The sequence below is a fragment of the Vicugna pacos genome, chromosome 35 (genome assembly GCF_048564905.1).
Source record: "Vicugna pacos chromosome 35, VicPac4, whole genome shotgun sequence".
Classification (NCBI taxonomy): domain Eukaryota; kingdom Metazoa; phylum Chordata; class Mammalia; order Artiodactyla; family Camelidae; genus Vicugna; species Vicugna pacos.
In genome coordinates this window covers 32,739,630-32,758,375 of record NC_133021.1, presented here as the reverse complement: position 1 = coordinate 32,758,375, position 18,746 = coordinate 32,739,630, and the positions used below count along the sequence as shown (strand labels likewise).

The 18,746-nt window shown below is 38.8% G+C and overlaps 2 protein-coding genes and 1 long non-coding RNA gene across 4 annotated transcripts in view; 2 read left to right on the top strand and 1 right to left on the bottom strand.

Moving 5' to 3' along the window:
- TASOR2 (transcription activation suppressor family member 2) overlaps positions 1 to 18,746 on the top strand; it is a 60,420-nt gene that overhangs the window by 8,816 nt on the left and 32,858 nt on the right. Inside the window, exons 1-10 of one of the 2 annotated variants that reach the window (XM_072955215.1) lie at positions 18 to 121; positions 7,908 to 8,041; positions 11,901 to 12,046; positions 12,343 to 12,438; positions 13,469 to 13,541; positions 15,354 to 15,445; positions 17,351 to 17,488; positions 17,632 to 17,762; positions 17,846 to 17,865; positions 17,965 to 18,064. In XM_072955215.1, the coding sequence (XP_072811316.1) occupies positions 117 to 121; positions 7,908 to 8,041; positions 11,901 to 12,046; positions 12,343 to 12,438; positions 13,469 to 13,541; positions 15,354 to 15,445; positions 17,351 to 17,488; positions 17,632 to 17,762; positions 17,846 to 17,865; positions 17,965 to 18,064 (935 nt within the window). In that variant the 5' untranslated portion in view covers positions 18 to 116. Of the gene's footprint in view, positions 1 to 17; positions 122 to 7,907; positions 8,042 to 11,900; positions 12,047 to 12,342; positions 12,439 to 13,468; positions 13,542 to 15,353; positions 15,446 to 17,350; positions 17,489 to 17,631; positions 17,763 to 17,845; positions 17,866 to 17,964; positions 18,065 to 18,746 lie in introns of those variants that run through there. The other variant, XM_072955217.1, reaches the window with a different exon arrangement.
- Positions 2,326 to 3,224, top strand: LOC116277048 (diphthamide biosynthesis protein 3-like). Its single transcript, XM_072954957.1, has 2 exons — positions 2,326 to 2,329; positions 2,865 to 3,224. The coding sequence occupies exons 1-2, from the start codon at positions 2,326 to 2,328 to the stop codon at positions 3,116 to 3,118; spliced, it is 258 nt and encodes an 85-aa protein (XP_072811058.1). The 3' UTR covers positions 3,119 to 3,224.
- Positions 6,362 to 14,127, bottom strand: LOC140691540 (uncharacterized). The gene is made up of 2 exons (XR_012067253.1): positions 13,760 to 14,127; positions 6,362 to 6,715 (listed from the first exon to the last, which is right to left on the bottom strand). It is a non-coding gene; the product is annotated as an uncharacterized lncRNA (long non-coding RNA).

Sequence of the window (18,746 nt, the reverse complement as noted above, 5' to 3'; positions counted from 1 at the left end):
GAGCTCGTTGACTTTTAAAAGGCGCAGCCTCGCGCCGCGGCCGCACTGACTTTCGCTGGCGGGAGGGGGCCGCAGGGGCCGGCAGGGCCGAGGCACAGCCCCCTCCCCCGCGCACCATGAGGTGAGGAGGAGGGTCGGCCCTCACCCCCAGCCGGAGGCTCCCACCCGCCGGCGAGCCTGAGCGCTGGGAGGAGGGCGGGTCTAGGTGTCCCACCTTCGGGGGCTTTAGGGAGTGAAGCTTCATGGGGCCGCCGAACTAGGTGATGGGCAGGTGGGTCTGTGTACTTACGGATGTACAGAGCTCCCCATGGGCTTCGGTGGGTGTGGTGGTGGGGAGGAGACCCCTGCGGGGCTGCCGGACAGATGGCATCTCTTCTTACAGCTCTTCTGTGTGTGTCCACTTGTGTTTCAGATGATCTTCTGAAATACAAAGCAGTGATCCCAAATGGACTTTGCACTTCAAATAATAGCAAGCGGTACCTTGGATTTTATTTTTTCTGTCCATGATTATTTTTAAACTTTTGTACATGGCAGACTTTTTAAATATATTTTAAAATTTTTTATGAAAATCACACGTTCTTCTTTCCATAGTATTTTCCACTTTTTCATAGAGAAGCCTTATTTTATGGAGTCTCTTGTATTATTTTGGCTTATGGAAAATGGTATTTCCATTTGTTTTCTCTTATTTGTCATCATTTTTAAAAACTAACTTCTACGTAGGGCAATGGGAGATTTTTTTTCCAAAATGAAAATACTTTACTTCCCCCAGATTATGTTTATGCTTATGTAAAATCTCAGGTATATATACATAAAGCCATAAAAAGTAAAACAAAAATTACCTGTACTTGACCCACTTAAGATAACTTGGTGGAGTATTGGATTTCTACCGTGGTGCTGGGAGCTCTACTGGATACTGAGGGACTGTGTGAACAAGACAGAGTAGCTGCCTCTGCGGACCTTCCGTTTAGTGGAAGGTCCCCCCACACACACAAAAGTACACTGACAAAACAGTTGTGTGTTGTAATGAGTGCTTTAAAGAAAATGCCTACTTTAGTGGGGTGATCAGAGAAGGTTTATCTGAAGGTATAATATAACTTCTGGATTTCACTAAAATATGAGAGGGAGCTAAGCTTGGCAGAATGGGAGAGAGAGCATTCCAGTCAGAAATAACAGCAAGTGCAAAGGCCTGAAAGGAGCAAACAGCTTGAATCAGCTCCCAGGGTAGTGGGAAGGTGGTTATAAGCATAAATCGGGAGGTGGATCAAGGTGAGGTATGGGAGTTAAGCAAGACTCAGCGTTCACACGGCCTTGGCGGGAAGTGTGTGTTATGTTCTGAGGGCAGCGAGCAGCCACTGAAGGGCTTTGAGTAGAGAAATGAGGTGATCTGGAATACGAATTGATTGGTTCATTACATAAATGTTTATTGAAACCTTACTGTGTACTGGGCAGGCGGGTTACAGCATGGAAAAGGATAAATTCCCTGCATTCCTGAAGCTAACAATCTGGTGATGGGGGGATAATCAAACAAGAAACATAAAGCATTAAGCATTAAACAGAAGATAACCGTTGTTTAAATCATGCTGTATGTTCTTAAGACTTTCATATATACATACCCTTCTCTTTTGTAATCTACTTTTCTTTCCCCTAAACAATTTATGGTAGGCCATTTTTCTGTTACTAAATTAACAGCTTTCTTTGGAACTATCAGTTTGTTTTTTAGATTAAGTGTGGCCAAAATAATACATAAATAAAAAAATACTGTGCAGCAACAAAAACTTCTTTAAATCATCTGTTGGAAAAGAATTATGAAGTAACTTCCTTTAGAGAGTCTGATGCGAGGCTCTCCTGCGTCATCTCATGCTGCAGCAGCCCCTCGTGGTAACTTTGACCTGTCAATGTGGCTAGCTGAATTTATGGATTTCCTATTTATTGAACCAGTTCTTACATTCCTAGAATGTACCCTAATTGATCTCTGTAATTATTTTAACGTCCTGATGGATTCTTTTTGCCGGCACATGTATTTTAAGATTTTAGTATCAGTAGTCATAAGAAATAGATCTATAGTTTCCTTGTGTATATTCTTTGTCAGATTTTGGTGTTAGCGTTTGACGGCTTTATAAAAAAGAATTGGGAAGCTTTATTCCTTTTTCTGAGTTTTGGAACAGATTAAATTGCATTAGTAGTATTTATTCTTTCATTCAATTACCAAATACATATTTACTAAACATCCACTGTGTGTCAGGCATTGGGCTGATGCTGGGTAATTGGAGGTAAACAAAACGTAATTCCTGTCCTCATAGGGCTTGGTTTATTAGGGAAATAGACATGGGTGAAGTAATTACGAATATGTAATTATAAACCATGGTAAGTACTCTGAAAGGAAAGAACAGAAAGCTTTGAGAGAATTGAAAATCCACTTTGTACTTTTTAATGTGTTTGAGTAAATGGTTATTGTGGACATATGCACTAAAAGCTAATTCTTTTAAATTAATCAAATATTTGTTGAAGATTTGATATGTAATTAGGTGTGTGATAAATATATAAGTAAATAAAGTGAGGTCTTCATAATTATAAAAGTTGAAATAAAAAATAATAGTAATAGTAGCGACTATAGTAGGTGGTATATTCCACATTTTTTGATTGAAGAAATTAAGGCTTACATTAAGTAAACACTTCCAGTTGTGTCTGTGACATGTCCAATTGTACACACCCTCTGGAAATTCCACTAAGACTATAGTGAAAGAATAAAGGTGTAAGTCCGTGAAGATCAAGAGAACGAGAGACGAGAAGATAGTGAAATCAGAAGTCAGACTGGCCCCGGCCTGGGTTGGAGGGCTGGGGTGACAGGCTTGTGCTGGCCCCAGTGACGATAGCGGTGTTTCATGATGAGGTGGGGATCGAGGACTTCCAATATGACAGGGACTCGGAGACGTACTTCTACCCCTGCCCATGTAGGGTTAACTTCTGCATCGCCAAGGAAGATTTGGAGAAGGGGGAAGACGTGGCAGCGTGCCTTGGCTGCTTTCTCATTATAAAAGTGATTAATGACAAAGATCAGTTTACGTGTGGAGAAGCAGTCCCAGCCCCTTCCATCAACAGAGAATTAGTTAAATGCTGAAGAGGACTTTAGGAATCCCAAGCATAAACGCTGGAAACTGAGCCAAGCTGGAAAAATCAAATGCAAAGTTACCGGCTTCTTGATGGGGGACGAGCACTTTGTAGTTTGCTGCTCCGTTAGGGTGTGGACTCCTTCCATTGGCCGATGAGTTCATCCTCAGTTAAAGATGCGAGCCCAAGTGGAGATGTTCTTAATTTTCCATCAGAATTTAAAGGAAAAAATTTCAAAGCAGTGCTTTCTTCCCCTCAGATTTATGTTTTATATCTTACCCATAATTACTTCATTATCTGCAAACAGCATATCTACCGCAAAGTCATTTGGATTCTTTAATTTAAAAAATGGGGATTTTAAAAAAGGGTAGTGAAATCAATATTTGGGAAACTAGAAAGAAGGTGGTCAAGTTGTAAATGACTTAGTGGACTAGAGAATGCTGCAGAGAGCTAAGCCAATAAGAGAAGCAAGCTGATACCCTCACATAACCTGGAAAAGGCTCAGGATTTGGAGGTACCAAGTACTTCTCAAGTCAGGAATACAGGTGGAGTAGAAATAAAAGGGTTGATCGATGATTTTTAGAATTTTGATGCCCTCCATCCCCTTCACTCCATACACGCAGACAGCTGTCTGTCTTCTACCTGACAGAAGATGGAAGGTTTATACTCAGGAGACGTGAACGGGGCAGGCGCTGGACAACTGAGGTCGGGGTGAGGCACCTGAATGAGAATACAGATTCAGTGAAAATTAACATATGCAACAGTGAAACCAGAGTTGTCTTTTTCTGAGTGGTTCCCAGAACTAATAGTTAAGCTTACACTTCCCCTAAACAAGATAATAAAGTTTCTTTTCTGGGGAAACTTAGAGCCCATGGCAGAATATTTAGCAGACTCGGATTTTTCAGGTTCGCTTGACTGAACAGCTACATCACCATCAGGTCACCTGCAAGGATGAGGACTATCGGTCAGGACGCGCTGTTCATGCACCAAACTTTGTCAACCTTTTTTTTTTTTTTTTTTAAGGAAGTACTGGGGAATTGAACCCAGGACCTCATGCAGGTTAAGCATGTGCTCTGTCACTGAGCTGTCCAACCCCTGCCCCATCAGCTTTAAGTGCCTCACACTTAAACGTAAATGGACAGCCAAGGATCACCAGCCATTTGCTGGAAGTCTTGGTAGACTTGATTTACTACCAGGAATATATGAGAGTTCCAGTTGTTTCTCGTCCGTGTCAACACTGAGTATTTTCTGTCTTTTTAATTTTAGCCATTCTAGTGGGCAAGTAGTATTTTATTTAGCGCCCCCTTGATAACTAATAATGTTGACCTTTTTCCAGTGTTACGTCTTTTGTGAAGTGTGTCTGGGAATTCTTTATGTATTCTGGACACAAGCGTTTTGCAAATATTTTCATTTCTTAATGACTTCTTTGGAAGATCAAAAGGTTTTAATTTTCATAAAGTCTGTTGTATCAGTTTTTCTTTTTATGGTAACTGATTTTTGTCCTAAGATATCTTTACGTACATCATGGTTAAGAATTTTTTTTCCTATGATCTTTTCTGGAAACTTCATAGTTTTAGCTTTTATGTTTAGGTCTGTGATTCATTTCCAGTTGAATTTTATGGTTTGAGGTAGGAGTTGGAGTTCATTTTTTTTTTTCCATTTTGGTGCTTGTAGCACCATTTGTTGTAAAGATGGTCTTTACCTATTGTGTTGGCGGTGTTCCCAACCAGTATCTAATCTCTCTGTATGCATTATCTTTGCATCGACACCTTGGTCTTGACTCCTTTAGCTTTGTAGTGATTCTTGAAATCAAGTGGTGAGCCCTTCAGCATTGCTCTTCTTTTCTAAAGTTGTTTTGGCTGTCCTTAATCCTCTGAATTCCCATATAAATTTTGGAACCAGGTCATCAGTTTCCACAAACTGGAATTGTGTTGGACGTCTGTAGATCAGTGTTGTATTTCAGCATCTCGCAGCAAGGTCTCAAAGCCAAGCAGCAGCGGTAGAGTGCACAAGTGCAGACTGAAGCTGGACAACATGTGCTACATGAAGGACGTCTCCAAAAACACTTGCTGTATCTATCTACTCAGAGGAGATTCTTAGTTCTCTGGGAGACTTTTAGGCTGGAATAATGATTGGTAACTGAAAATTAAGCAGAGGTAATTTGAAACTCTGGAAAACAAAACAACATGTAAAAAAGGAAATTGACTACCCAGTGGGGCTCAGCAGTGAAACACTGAGTACTGATATAACAAAACGTGGCTGCAACTATGACAGCATGGTCAGAAGTGTGTTGGGGGGCGGCAGCGGGAGGTGTTTTTCATTAAAGGAATATCTAAAGTTTATATGGGTATTTTATTTAGGAACAGAGTTAAACCAAAAGATACAGCTAAAGTTGAAAGTGGTCACCTAAGAGGACTTCCTGGGAGGGTGGGGGCAGTGACTAGTCAGCCTAGTAGGTACTGGGCTTTTAATTTAGTTTATAAGTTTTGTTGATGTTAACTCTCAAAAAGAGAGGGACAAAAGATTAAGTGGCTTTCTCAGAAGTCACAAAACTAGAAAGATATGGATTCAAAATCCTATCTTGCTATGTCCTTTCGATTCCAAAGTCCAAGCCCTTAATCACGTGTTCCACATCCCCCCGTTAGTCTGTAGAGGAGACTGTCCTGAACACAGTTGTTTCACACATAATTCTGAAATTATGACCCAAAGGTTAAAGACCACTCTTTCAGGTAGGCACCTGGTCTTCAGTTTTCTCCTGCTCCAGTGCAGAGCTATGCATATAACAGGACTATGGTGAGTACCTGTGGAACACTTGTGAGGAGCAACTAATGTGAGCTGGAAAAATCTTAAGACATCAGAGAAGCTAGGTCTTAGGGTGGGCTTTAAACATGAGGAAAACATGGACATGAAGCGGGGAGGGGCATGAGATCAGACTGTGTATAGCTAGTGGGGGAAACCACCTGCAGAGTGACCTGAGCCGGGGCGCTTCGCCTTGTGCCTGGGAGCGAGAGAAGGTGTACTGCGTGGGTGGGAATCAAGTGGCCAGAGGCTTTAAACACCTTGTATTTTAAGTTTCGATTATCTGTCATCTGGTGCAGTGCGCGATGCCTCATGCGTAACAGCCTTCAGTGAGGCACTTGTGGAGTCACAAGTGAACTGAAAGGAGCCTTACAAGGACGATCACAACTAAAGGAGGCTTTAGACTAAATAATTTAACAAAGTCCATGGTTAGTCTGCTTTCAGCTGCCAGTAATCGTGGTTTAAAAATTAAGGAACATTTATTATTTCACTTTTGGAAAGACGCAGAGGCAAGACAGCCCCAGGTTAGTTTATTCAACAGTTCAGGGACTTCATCAAGGATATAGATTCTTTCTGTCTGTTCTGGTCCATCCTCAGTGTGTTGGCTGATCAACCCAGTCTTGGTGGCGGGGAGTTCTGGGCTCAAGCTCATCTTTAGATGAGACTCTTAAAGGTAGAATAAGATGAAGGTGGGGAGAGTGCATCTTCTGTCCTTTTATGGGAACACTTCCCCAGAATCCTCTCTGTAGACGTCCATTCACATCTCTTTGGCCAGAATCGAGTCACATGTTTACTCCTGAAACAATCACTAAGCAAAGAGAGTGGAGTCACCATAATGAACGTAGAGTGACTGATATTCACACAGCCCTCACCTCCCACCCTCCCGAGCCACTCCTGAAGCATGGGATCACCACGGTGTCTAAACACCGTTGTGGTTTGAGGGAGGGAAGAAAAAGGGACATGGGAAGGCAGTCAACACATCATCACACTAAGGTCTCAGAACAAGTTAGAGGTAGGTCGGCCCTAGAATCTTGGTCTCCTGACTCCCAGTTTAATTCTCCCCTCTTGACATAAATAATGAATGAATATCATCAGTATTGTGACTTTTTCTAAAGAATCTTAAATATATCCACACAATTCTACCTCAAATCCTTTTTGAAAAAAGTGTGTTATTATAAAACTATATGTGCTATTTTTTTTGGTAAAGCATCTTGAATTCCAAAAATAATGAACTGCTTGTAGTCTTGATGTGTGTCACGTTTCTACCTCTGCGTTTGCTCCTGTTTCTAGTGCCTTGAAAACATGTACACCAGTGCTGCTTTTCAGCTTCCTTACGTTTGAATACGCTCTCAGATTTCAAGTATCCGTGCCTCTCGAAAGTGTCTCCTGACAGGTCACCTGGGTGACTACCATCATACGCCCTCTGAGTCACGTTCCAGATTCTCCTACAGTGCTTAGTACTGGTTTCTTTATAGGTTTTTATCTTCCTTTTCTAGTCTAAGAGCTTTCGTTGTAGAGACATTTTCTCATTTGTCCACAAAATCCAGGGCATAGCGTAGTACTGAATATGTAATAGTCACCACTGCTAGTTTTGTTTAGTGAACGGGTGAACCACATACTTATTTAGGGATGGGGAGAGAGTTTATTTAATTATGTTCTATTTGACTTAATTATTTCCAGCCAGTAGAACAGAGCTATGGTCCTATAATCTTATTTTGAAAGTTTTTTTTCAGTGAGGCAAAACTGATTCCTATAAGCATAACTTATTTCTGTGAAGAAAATTTTCTTTAGAAGTTAAAGAATTGGAGGAAAAGCTTTCAATTCATGCATGTTATTTCTTTCAGAGCAAATTTAGCCCTTAGCGCTGGAGACTTGTCAAAGGGAAACATAAAATTGTGCCTTGTGTAAATTAGATGCTCAGTAGACGTTTATTTGTATAGTAGATATGCTAGAAATAGAACTATTCACTTTATGATTTAATTTTTTCTTTTTTATTTTAGCATTTATGACATTAACAGAGAACAGGACTATATCAAGAATTCTGGGGGTGTACTTGGTGAAAATGAATTAAGACCACCCTCCCAGCTACATTCTCTCTTAGAGAAGACCAAGACAGGGTTCATATCAGAAAAGAGTAGGTATTAAACAAAATGCTATAAGTTATTACTAATGACTCCTGAGTATAAAAGTATAATTTTTAAAATTTTAATTTAAATCATGTAAAATGAATGGACTTTTCAAAAAAATTAATTTCCCATAGCTACAGATTTCTTATTAGTCCAAAAGTGATAGGTGATTAAGTTTTCAAATTGTATCAGAAGAGATACGTGTCCAAGGGAAATTGTCACATTCCTCTATTTGTATTTCTTTGAAATTAGGATTCACTTTACTTATTTTTGAATTGCAATGTATTGAATAGTAATACATGCTCATGCAAGGAAAATCTAAATTGTAGTAATATAGATGGTAAAAGTGTAAGTTCTCCTTTTTGTCTGCTCCCCAATCTCAGTAACATTGGTATAAACACTGTTAAACAGTTATGTATTTTCCATGTTTCTACGTCTTTATGGTACACTTACAAACACATAATTTTTTTCATTTTTTTTACCAAAATGATATTATGTGGTGCATATTATTTCCTGAGTAGTATACAGTAGATATCTTTGTATGTCAGTATATAAGGATTTACTTTATTTTTTATTTAGGAGTTGCGAGGTGTTGTCTTTGTTGATGGCAGTTTAGGTTATCTGGCTTGTTTTTGCTGTTAGAGATGCTGCTGGTGTATGGAGCACCCTTGTGCATGTATCCTCTGTGCTTTATGCTAGTATTTCAGAGGAATGGATTCCCAGAAATGGAATGGTTATTTGGTATGCCCTTGTAAGTTTGTGTTACTTCTGGCCAAATTCTGCTCTGAAAAAATTGTATTTATGTTAATTTTAGGCTTAGGCGATCAGAGGGTGGGCTCTTCCTGCAGCAGCTCTCAGATGGCCTGCTGGGACCAGACAGAGTATGTGGGCGTCGAGCGTATTCATGTATGTGGGCTGCGTTCTACTAGTGAGCGCCCTTAACGGAAAATATCGTTGGGTTCTGAGTGTTCCTGTCTTTGCTGAGTTCTGGAGCTTAATTCACAAACAGATGTGGTCATGACAGTCGTGGGGAGATGTACAAGTGGCTGGTTTTTGTTAGAGGTATTGTCACACCTGAGTCGTTGGCACTGGTTCATCTCAAGATTTGCTTTCAGACCAACTGCTTATAGAATGGAAAAGAGGTACCTGTGGCATAGCGTCAGAAATTGGTTTATCATTTTCTTCTCTCTTACTTGAAGCTAAAAAGAGAAGTGTCCAAACCCAGACACTCAGTATCCCTGTAAGAGCTTTTGCGACAGGAGGAGGTTGATGCAGGGCACTTTGAGCAGAATCCGCCTGTTGTGTTAAGCTGGACCTTGCTTTTAAGATCACATCCACAAATAGCACAGAAATGTGCCCAAAGCTAGGTTCTACAGGAAAGAATATTACCTGAGTCATTTCAACTGAACTTAAATTTTCCCCCGTGTGCCCTTTCTTGGTCACATAAGCCCTAAGAGACAGTCTTTACACTTTATAGACACTTTTCAAGTTAACCTGCTTAGATATTGTTTTAGGTTTCTTTGTGGAATGGCCCCATCTTCATCCTCTTAACATTCTGGTAATCTTGAATGTTTAAATACAGCATGTGCATTGCTCAGCAACAATGAAGCCATCCATTTATTTAGTGCTCGCATTGCTTTGTACACTTGTTAGAGGGTTACGTGAAAGTGCGTTGTGTAATTTCTCGGTGAAATCCTCATCTATTTCCTTATCTATAGAGCCAGGAGCTTGTGCTTTCTTGAGAGTATACTTGAGGTTATTTATTATGAAGTCATGAAAGATTCAGAATTTACTGTGGGTTTCTAGCAACTTTGCTTTTGACATGCTTTTCCTTCTGCTAACCATAAAATTATTACTTTTATAATATATGGCCATTTGGATAGTGCTGACCTAAAGGGGAAGCATTTTTAACCATATTAGTTTTAGAAACAAAATATATAAGCACAAAACAAGTCATTTCTTACTTGTTCCTCTTTGCTCAAATCATTACCGTTAGTCGTAGCTTTACCGGGAACAGTGTTCCCCACGTGTGTCAGGTGTGCCCTGACCACATGTATTTGGGAAACACTGTGTTAGATAGGTGGTGGTTTTTGTTGTTGTTGTTAATTGCATTATTTCTCAGTTTTCCGTTTATTACTGTGCATTGTCACTCAAGAATGGTGATATATGTAGTATTCAGTACTTCTGAAACTTAAAATCTGTGTCTACTAGTTTAACATCTTGCAGAATTTATGTAAGTTGATAATCATAGATTGTTCATTTCCAAAGCTGTGACAACTTTTCTTTCTTTCACTTGTAAGCAATGTCTTTCTCAAATATTGAGCTGCTTAGATTTTTAAATTTTAGATTTTAAATTTTAATGTTTTGAAAAATATTGAATACAAGGAATCCAAAATTTTAACTTTTAAAGGAATCCTGAATTGATTTTGAGCCAGCAGTGCAGATTATTTGTAAAATGAATTTGCAAATGCATAGGCTTCCCAGTTTGTCTTGAGCAATTAGCTAAAGAGAGCCATGCTTTTAATTATCCCAGGTGTTTTGATACTTGAATCTCTTTAGAATATCCATAGTTTGTACAGCACTGGTACACGATATTAAAGGAGAGAAGGTGAAACTGAGAAAAAGTAAAATAGAATATAGATCAGATATACCAACTTCAGAATATTCTTAAATGATTCTTCCTCTTTTCTTTCCTTCCTTGCTATTTATAATCTTTTATTTTTTTATACTAGGAGGTTGTGTTTATTAAAAGCATTTTTAAATTACCTTGTTAATTGAAGTGTTAGGACCATTTAATCCAAAGTAATTTTACTGAAATGTTTGTTTTCATTTCTGTGATAGTCTAGGGTTTTTTAAATCTGTTGTTCATAAATTAATTTAAAAGCTTTTATTTTCTCTAACTTTTGAACTTCTCTGTAACTGGCAGAGTTCTGGAAAAAGTAGGAAGCCATATTAATGTACTCATTTATACTGTAAGGCCAAAACTTTCAGTGCTACATAAATTACTCTATTTTCTCTACTATTTATGAATAATCAGTTTGTACCCTCACCCCCAACCTTGTTAAAGAGAGTAGAGAGGATACAGAGAAATCAAGTGGTTAAGCGTTACGAGACTTAGCTCAATTCTTGCTAGAGTGAGGACTTGTAAAATCAAAATGCACAAAGGCTCAGCGAAGGGAATTACTGGATTGAGTCAGTAATTCTCAACTAGGTCACAGGCCTCTCTTGGGAGGGGCAGATCAGAATCTCCATAGCATGTGGGTGTGGTTTGAAAAAAACACTTTCAAAAAAAGTAATAAAGTTTTATTTGTATAAAAAGATCATTTTCTAACAATCCATAAGAAGTGAATTTCAATAGATGTGTCCAGTCTGGTGAGGAAACCCCAAAGAAACACGGTTTCTAATGTGTTTACGGAGCGCAGTAGTAGTTGCCTTCCAGGGAACCTAACACACTTGGGGATTTGTGAGACAACGATAAGGGTAAGTTTATCCAAAAAATGTGACATAGGGTTCAAAAAAAAGCTTAAGGATAAGAAACATCAGTCTGAGTGGTTGCTGACCACCAGCTCAACACCACAGTTGGATCTGCTTTTACCACCTGTGGTTACAGCACCCAGCTTTACACCGAAGGCACAAGGGGTTTGCTCTTGCAAAAAGTAAATCCCCCTCAGTTGTAATCCATTTAGGTTATTTTTTTAACGTACGAGGTCTTTTAAGATAGTGTGGATACAGCAGCCAAAACACACTGTAAGCGTCTCAGTTACGCAGGAAGGAAGCAGCTGGAATGTGCAGGGTACTCAGTGTGCCCCTTCCCCCAGTCCTTCGGCTATCTTAAACAGTTGCATTATTTTTGTTTGTGTTTTACAGTTTTTGAGACAGTGTCCTTGAGTTCAGACTCTCTCTTCCAGAGGGCAGTTTCCATTCTCCATACTTCTTACTTGGACTCTGCATCTGAGCATGGTTTTCAGTACAGTCAAGTGACTTTGGTGAAAAATGACATTTTCTTAAATGAGGTGAGGTGCTTGGTACACACTGTGTCTGTGTGTTAGTTTTATTTTAGTTTTAAAAGAAATAGACCCATCATTTTTTATGTATAAGTCTAGTTCTTTTAGCTATCACATTTCAGCTGAGATAAAAGATCCTTGGAAATAGTCACTTGAAAGGTAATTATAATATATTCTAGGGAATAGAAGAATAATAAACTTCATTAGCTTTTTAGCAGGAGGAATTCAGATGATACATTTTTAAAAATTAATTTTTAAGGCAAAGTAACATGTTTATAGCATTTGATTATTCTCTCTTTATACAGTATAAAACTTTTTACCAAGAAAAGAAAGCAAGTAACTATACTCACGAAGAACTTCAAGAAACTTATGGATTTCTTCTGTTTGAAACTGAAAATCAGGTAAGGGAATTAGGTTTTAGAAAATTAATTTTGTGAGATTAATGTACAAAATTATATATCATTAAATTTAAATATCAGTGTTTTAGTTCTAGAAAGTTTGTGAGATTACCATCAGTCTTTTTTGTTACTTAGTTTGGTGGCATCGTAAATGACAGTGAAAGCTTGTCAGGAAAGAGACTTGATTTCTACTTTTCACAGGTCCTCTATCTTAAATACACTTATAAGCTCGTGGTGACATTTGGATTAGTACAGGTTTGTTATCAATTATGCCTTTTAATGGAGTGAATAGATGTTTTTCCATTTTGGGATCATTGTTTACAAAGACATTTTCTATTTCTTGTGAAATTTTTTCAAGTTTAAATTACAAGGCTCGGGGTATCTTATCAGCATTCTAGTTACTTGGAGTCGTTTCATGCTGCCTTTGAAAATTGAACATACATATTTTAGCTCGTACCTAAATTGTGGGAAAAGGAAACTGCTGTGTGCAGGTATGTCTCCAAAGATGTATATGGTGTCCGGATACGGTGTTAACAGTGCTAGTGATCCAACTTAAAATAGTTCAAAGGTAATGTTTTGGTTGGGTTCATGATTTTTAAAGAACAAGGGTAGATTTGCTAAAGAATTGTTCACATTAGCATGTAACAAAGATGATACAGAAATACCAGAGAGTTTATTTACTTAATTGTTCACTTCCAACTAAGGTATGTTATGGATGCATATTAAGAAAGGCATTTGGGGTAAGACATTTTCAAATTTCATGATTCCCAAGCTGTAATTGAAACAAATCTTCAAGAGAGGACTTATCTGTGAGCTTGTTTCATTTAGTTTTGCTGATGACATGTCTGTTAACAGAAATGGTAGAAGTTCATGAAAAAGTTTGAACTAAAACACAGTTGCTTTATGTAAGTTTGCTTTGTGCCATGAATACAGTGTACAGATTCTGTATGGAAAATTCATAGATTATAGTGTTACTTCATTGACTCTCCCAAGAATGATATAATATAATAAGCAAACTCCGATCTGTTTAAAGGCAAAGTTGGTATGTCAGCGTGGACTCTGTGTGGGCAGCAGTGCCATCACCACTCTGGGTGACCCGGCGAAAGGTATGTCTTTAAGAAAAAAGAATCTCTTCTTATACAAGGCGAAGTGGGGTTTGGTCAGTTTCTAAGATACCTGCGTTAAAAGTTAGTTTCATTGATGATAAATAATAATCTTTAGAATTAGAACTTTAAACATGTAAATGAGCTTTGAGTCTAAGACTTGAGCTTTTCTAGCAGGAGTTACCTTTTTTTTAAAGGTTGGTTAGACTAGGAAAGATAACCTATCAGTGCCAGGAGCTGAGTGCAGGCATCCGGGGCTGGTGAGGGTCTCTCCTGAACTATCCCAGTGGCAGCGGGGATGGAGAACAGACAGAACTGACCAGGCCTGGCAACCGTGGAATGCGAGGGGTCAGAGAAAGGAGAGGATCGGATGCGAGGCTTCAGACTTGCACCACAGCGACTTCATCAGTGGAAAAGAGATACACAAGGAGAGGAGAGTGTAGGGCGGCTGACGAGGTAAAGGAGAAAGGTCATCTGATCGCTAGGAATGTGAATTAGCACTTAAGTTTCCTTAGGCTTCACTCTCCTCATCTGTGAAATAGATGAGACTCTCTTCTAGATTTGCTGTGGGGATTACGTGAGACCATGTGAAGGACTTAGCTCTCAGTGAATGGACACCACTACTGTAACGAGTTAAATTTGGGAAGTAATGAGATTTTTCTGAGTGTTTCTGGAAGCTGTCCTGCTGGTCGTAAAAAATAGTTGGGAAAGGAATTAGGACTGGAGATTGGGGCTCAAGGTGGCAGGGAGAGGGTATGAGTTGAAACCAAAGATACTGTCACATGGGACAGCAAAGAAGTTTGAAAGATGACGAAGAACAAAACGTTGGGGTCATCATGGGACGAGGGATGGGGCGTGGGGAGAGGAGAAGAGTCAGGAAGTGGACATTGGCAGAAAGCAGAGGACGTCTGGAGGGCCGCGTAGCAGTCAGATGCTGCGGAAGGTGGAGATGAGGACCGAGAAGGGTCATTGGGCTTCATGGCTAGGTTCCTGCTGATGGTTTTTTTTTCCCCCCAAATAACAGTTTTGTTGAGAGAAAATTCACATACCACTTAAAGTATACAATTTGATGTTTTTTAGTGCATTCACAGAGTTGTACAGCCACCAGCACAATCAATTTTAGACCATTTTCATCACCCAAAAGCAAGTCCCATAACTGTTAGCAGTGACTCTCCACTCCCAGCAGCCTGGGCAGCCACTTTCCACCTCTATGGATTCGCTTGTTCCAGACATTCCATGTACATAGAATCATATATGATCTGTTGTGACTCACTTTACCTCGTTCAGTGTTTTTCAGGCTCATTCATGTTGTAGCGTGCACTTCATTCCCTGCCTTACTGGACTTTACAGTCTAGCAGACTTGTTCTGTTTCCTTTTATGTCTCTGCTGCCCAGCCACGAAGTACAGTGATAGACATTAGCACACATTCTAAGATACAGTGCTTACTGAGATTTTTTTTTTTTTGGCAAAAAATTACTTGAGAATCAGGTAACTGTAGGTCTTTTCATTGAGGGGCTGCATGGGGAAAAAAACAAAAGAAAAATTTTCCAAAAATTTGATACTTTTATCCCTTTCCCGTTACTACACCCAGCTAGAAAATTGGTTGTCAGACACATACATTCTGTCTTAGCGCTAACGTTTCCATACGTGTAGAACATCTCGAGTAGGTTTTAAAAGGTGAGAAGTTTCAAAGTCGTTTATTAATATTAGCTTTTGTTTGTCTTTTGTATTGTTCCAAGTAGCCCTACATGTGAATTATATATGGTGAACAGTCTTTTTATGGTGTAAATTAATGTATATTTTATACTTTCCTAGGTGTATATATTTCCAAATACTCAGACTATCTTCATGCAAGACCTTGGTATCATGGAAAGTCTGGTTATATTGTAATTTTTAATCTAATTAAGGTAAAACCGAAATGTACTTCTGTGTGATTTTTCTTTTAAAACTGAAAGCTTATCAGTCTGTGATAATATTCTTTGCAGATCATTTGCTAAACATAGTCCTTGTTGAAGAAAGCTCTCCAAATTCAGAAAAAATAACTGCTATTTTTGCTTTCCTTAAAAGACAGCTTTTTGTTGTTGTTAATTTAAAAGATGATCTATGAATATGTTTTTTAAAAAAACACTTCAAAATAATAAAACAAGTTCAGTGAAAACCCTTCCTCTCACTCTGTCCCACGATGCCACTTTTTAAGCATTAAATAACAGAAAACAAGTAGCTGCTTATAAAACTATGATTTCAGTTACTAGACATGAATTCAGAAAGCAACTTTTTTTTAATTGTCTACTTTAAATTGTCAAAAATCTTTATTTTTTTTATCCCTAGAACATCGAGACCTCCGTTGTTGACAGCTTCATGATCTCAGAAATTTTTTAAATGCCCTTAAATAATCCAGTATAAGTGAATCACACGATTAGAATTTTCACTCAAATAATAGGAGATTGTGAACTCAAATAATAGGAAAACTCTGATTTTTGAGGACATATTCTGTGGTCTTGTTTTTGCTTTTGTTTCAGCTTTTTTACTACCTTAAGTTCTTTGGTTATAAACCCAACACTACTGGGGTTTCTTGGGTTTTGTTTTTTTTTTTTGGCTTGTTTGTTTTTTGTTTTTTTCAAAAGTGTCAACTGTTCATATTCCAAAATTGTCCCCAAGAGCTGGAGGGAAGGTAGCATAGCTTTGGCACACAGTTGTTGCTCTTGCTGGTTTTCGCTCCTGCTCCGTGCTGAGTGCTGTGGTCCTGCTGCAGAAGATGCGCCTGTCAGCTCAGATAGCGAACGCTGGTTGTTTGTTTATGTCGGGTTGTGCCTCTCCGTTGGTTTCCTGCCCCTCTGTCCCACCCTGTCTGCTGGGTGTTGCTGCTTAGTTCTTGCCCATACGCTTTCAGTCCTCCTTACTTTCCTGCTCAAAAGCCAGCCAGGCCCAGCGGGTTCTGGCTGCTCACTGAGAAGTCCTGTTTGTGTTATGCGTCTCATGTTGCCTTTGCTGGCCCTGTGAAGGAAGAGGCAGGACCTCAACAGCAATATATATATATATATTTTTAAAGTAAGTCATCTTATAAAGATGCAGATAAAATTGCCTGTAATTTCGCACTTCATCTTGATGTATGTTTTGTATATTTTTATCTTTTCCATGTTTGTCATTATCTTATTCAAAACTTCTTTTAAAACACTGTATGATAAACTTGACAGCTCCCTCCCCCTTATCTGGGAGATACATGACTCTTGATGAAAAGAAATCTATATGGGAAACACTGTCAGCTGTTTAGTTAGCAGGGCTATCGGCCTGTTAAGGGGTTCACTGTGTATTTGCTCCTTGCTGACGTATGGGGTCCTGGTGTAACAGAAGGCTCTCGGCCTGTAATTTACAATTAATTATGTAATACTTCAGTTTGGAAACTCATCTTTTGAAATTTTAGATTTCACTTGTCATCTTTTATGATATAGTCATTAAATAGCCAGTACATTTGGTGGGCTGTGTAACTTTTCTTTTAAAGAAATGGTTCTCCTAAATTTGAGACAGTTCGTGTACTCCTTTGATAGTGTGATAAAAGCTATGGACATTTGCCTCAGGAAGATGCCCAAACGTACCAGATTTTTAAATACAGTTTTAAGGGTTAAATAGAAATATAAGGGGGTTTGTGGATGATTAAAACTATTGTTGCCCTTAAGATAATTTTCTAATAACTGTAGTTCTTTACACAGTTAACTGTTAGTCGACTAACATATCCACATCTTTATTAAATGAATCCTGGAGTAAGATTATTCCTCTTTGACAACATCTGATTAGTCTTAATATTTTCATTCTAGGGAAGAGTCAAGTTCGTGCCTGAGAATTATACCACTAACTATACTAGCCCATCTTCTGGCTGTGACTGCCACGTGGCTGCAGATACTGACAAGGTCTCTCCCAAGACAAGTCATTTTCGCACCTTTGAGCTGAGTCAGGTATAGTCACCTGGGAACAAACTCCTAAAGTACGTTTCTCAGTCTAATGAGTTACTTTTCGGGACTGGGTGGGGTTGCAATAAACTTGGTGCACGTGGAATTCCGTAGTGCTACCCTGATAATATTTATTTTTCTTCTTTCAGTATTACCTCTATGAACTTTCAGGCAGCACTGTTACTGAGCGACCCAGACAGATCTGCCCTTACGTGATTGTAGCTTTTCAGTACAGGGAACCTAAAAAGATGGCAGCACCAGCTCCTCATCATAACAGCGTGTGAGTAATTGTGTGCACACTTTGTTTTGCTGGGTTTCTTTTCTTTGCTCTTATAAAAAATGCTTCTTTTTTTCCCCCCCTAGACTTGAACTCAAAGAAAATGGTAAGAAATTATTTAATTGGTTCTTTTCATTTTTTTTTAAGTAAATGTTTTGTTAGTGAGTAAGATAATCAGTTTCTTTCTTACCCTCATTTCTTACAGTTCTCATCTCTCCATGGAAAGGGAAATTAACCATTCAGGGCTGTCTGCTATGTGATATAACTCTTTGGTCGTCTTACGGTACAGTGGTTCCAACACAACTGTGAGTATTGAATCAGTGTCCTTTACTAATGCTTGTACAGTCTTTTAAGTCTCATTTTGAGGTCTGGCTTGCTGGCACTGGAGTGAGATGTAGCAGTTGTGCTGGATTTTAGTTACTCCCGGGTAGCTGCACAGAGCACAGGAGCACGACGCAGGAGACCGAAACTCAGACCTGAATTCTGACCTTTGCTTCGAAACAAGTTGGTTTTCTCATCTTTCACAAGTCACTTTTTAAATTTTGGTGTCTTAATCCATTCATGGGACAATGACCTCTCAGGCTAAACTAATCTATTTGATACCGAAAGTTTGACTTTCCCCAGGAAACAGATTGGGTTTGCCTGAATTACAGTTGCAGCAGATTATAGCCACTTAATTCTGTGAGAGTCTTTATTAAGATTTGCAGCCTCTAATTTCCTAATTTTCACATGACTTTCCTAGACTGGTGTTAAAAAGAGTAGCTATTACATGTATTAACATTAGGATGAATTATAATATTTGCTTCTGGAGAACAGTGAAAGGCATCTTGTGATATCTTCCTGTTTAACCTCTTCTTGGTTTGCACCCAAACCGTTGAAAGTTATACATGGTTTAATTGAAATATGAGGTGAAAACTGGTGTGCTATGTGAATTCATTTTCTTTCTATTGGCCCTTTTTTAAAAAAGGGAGGGAATTTATAGCCCAT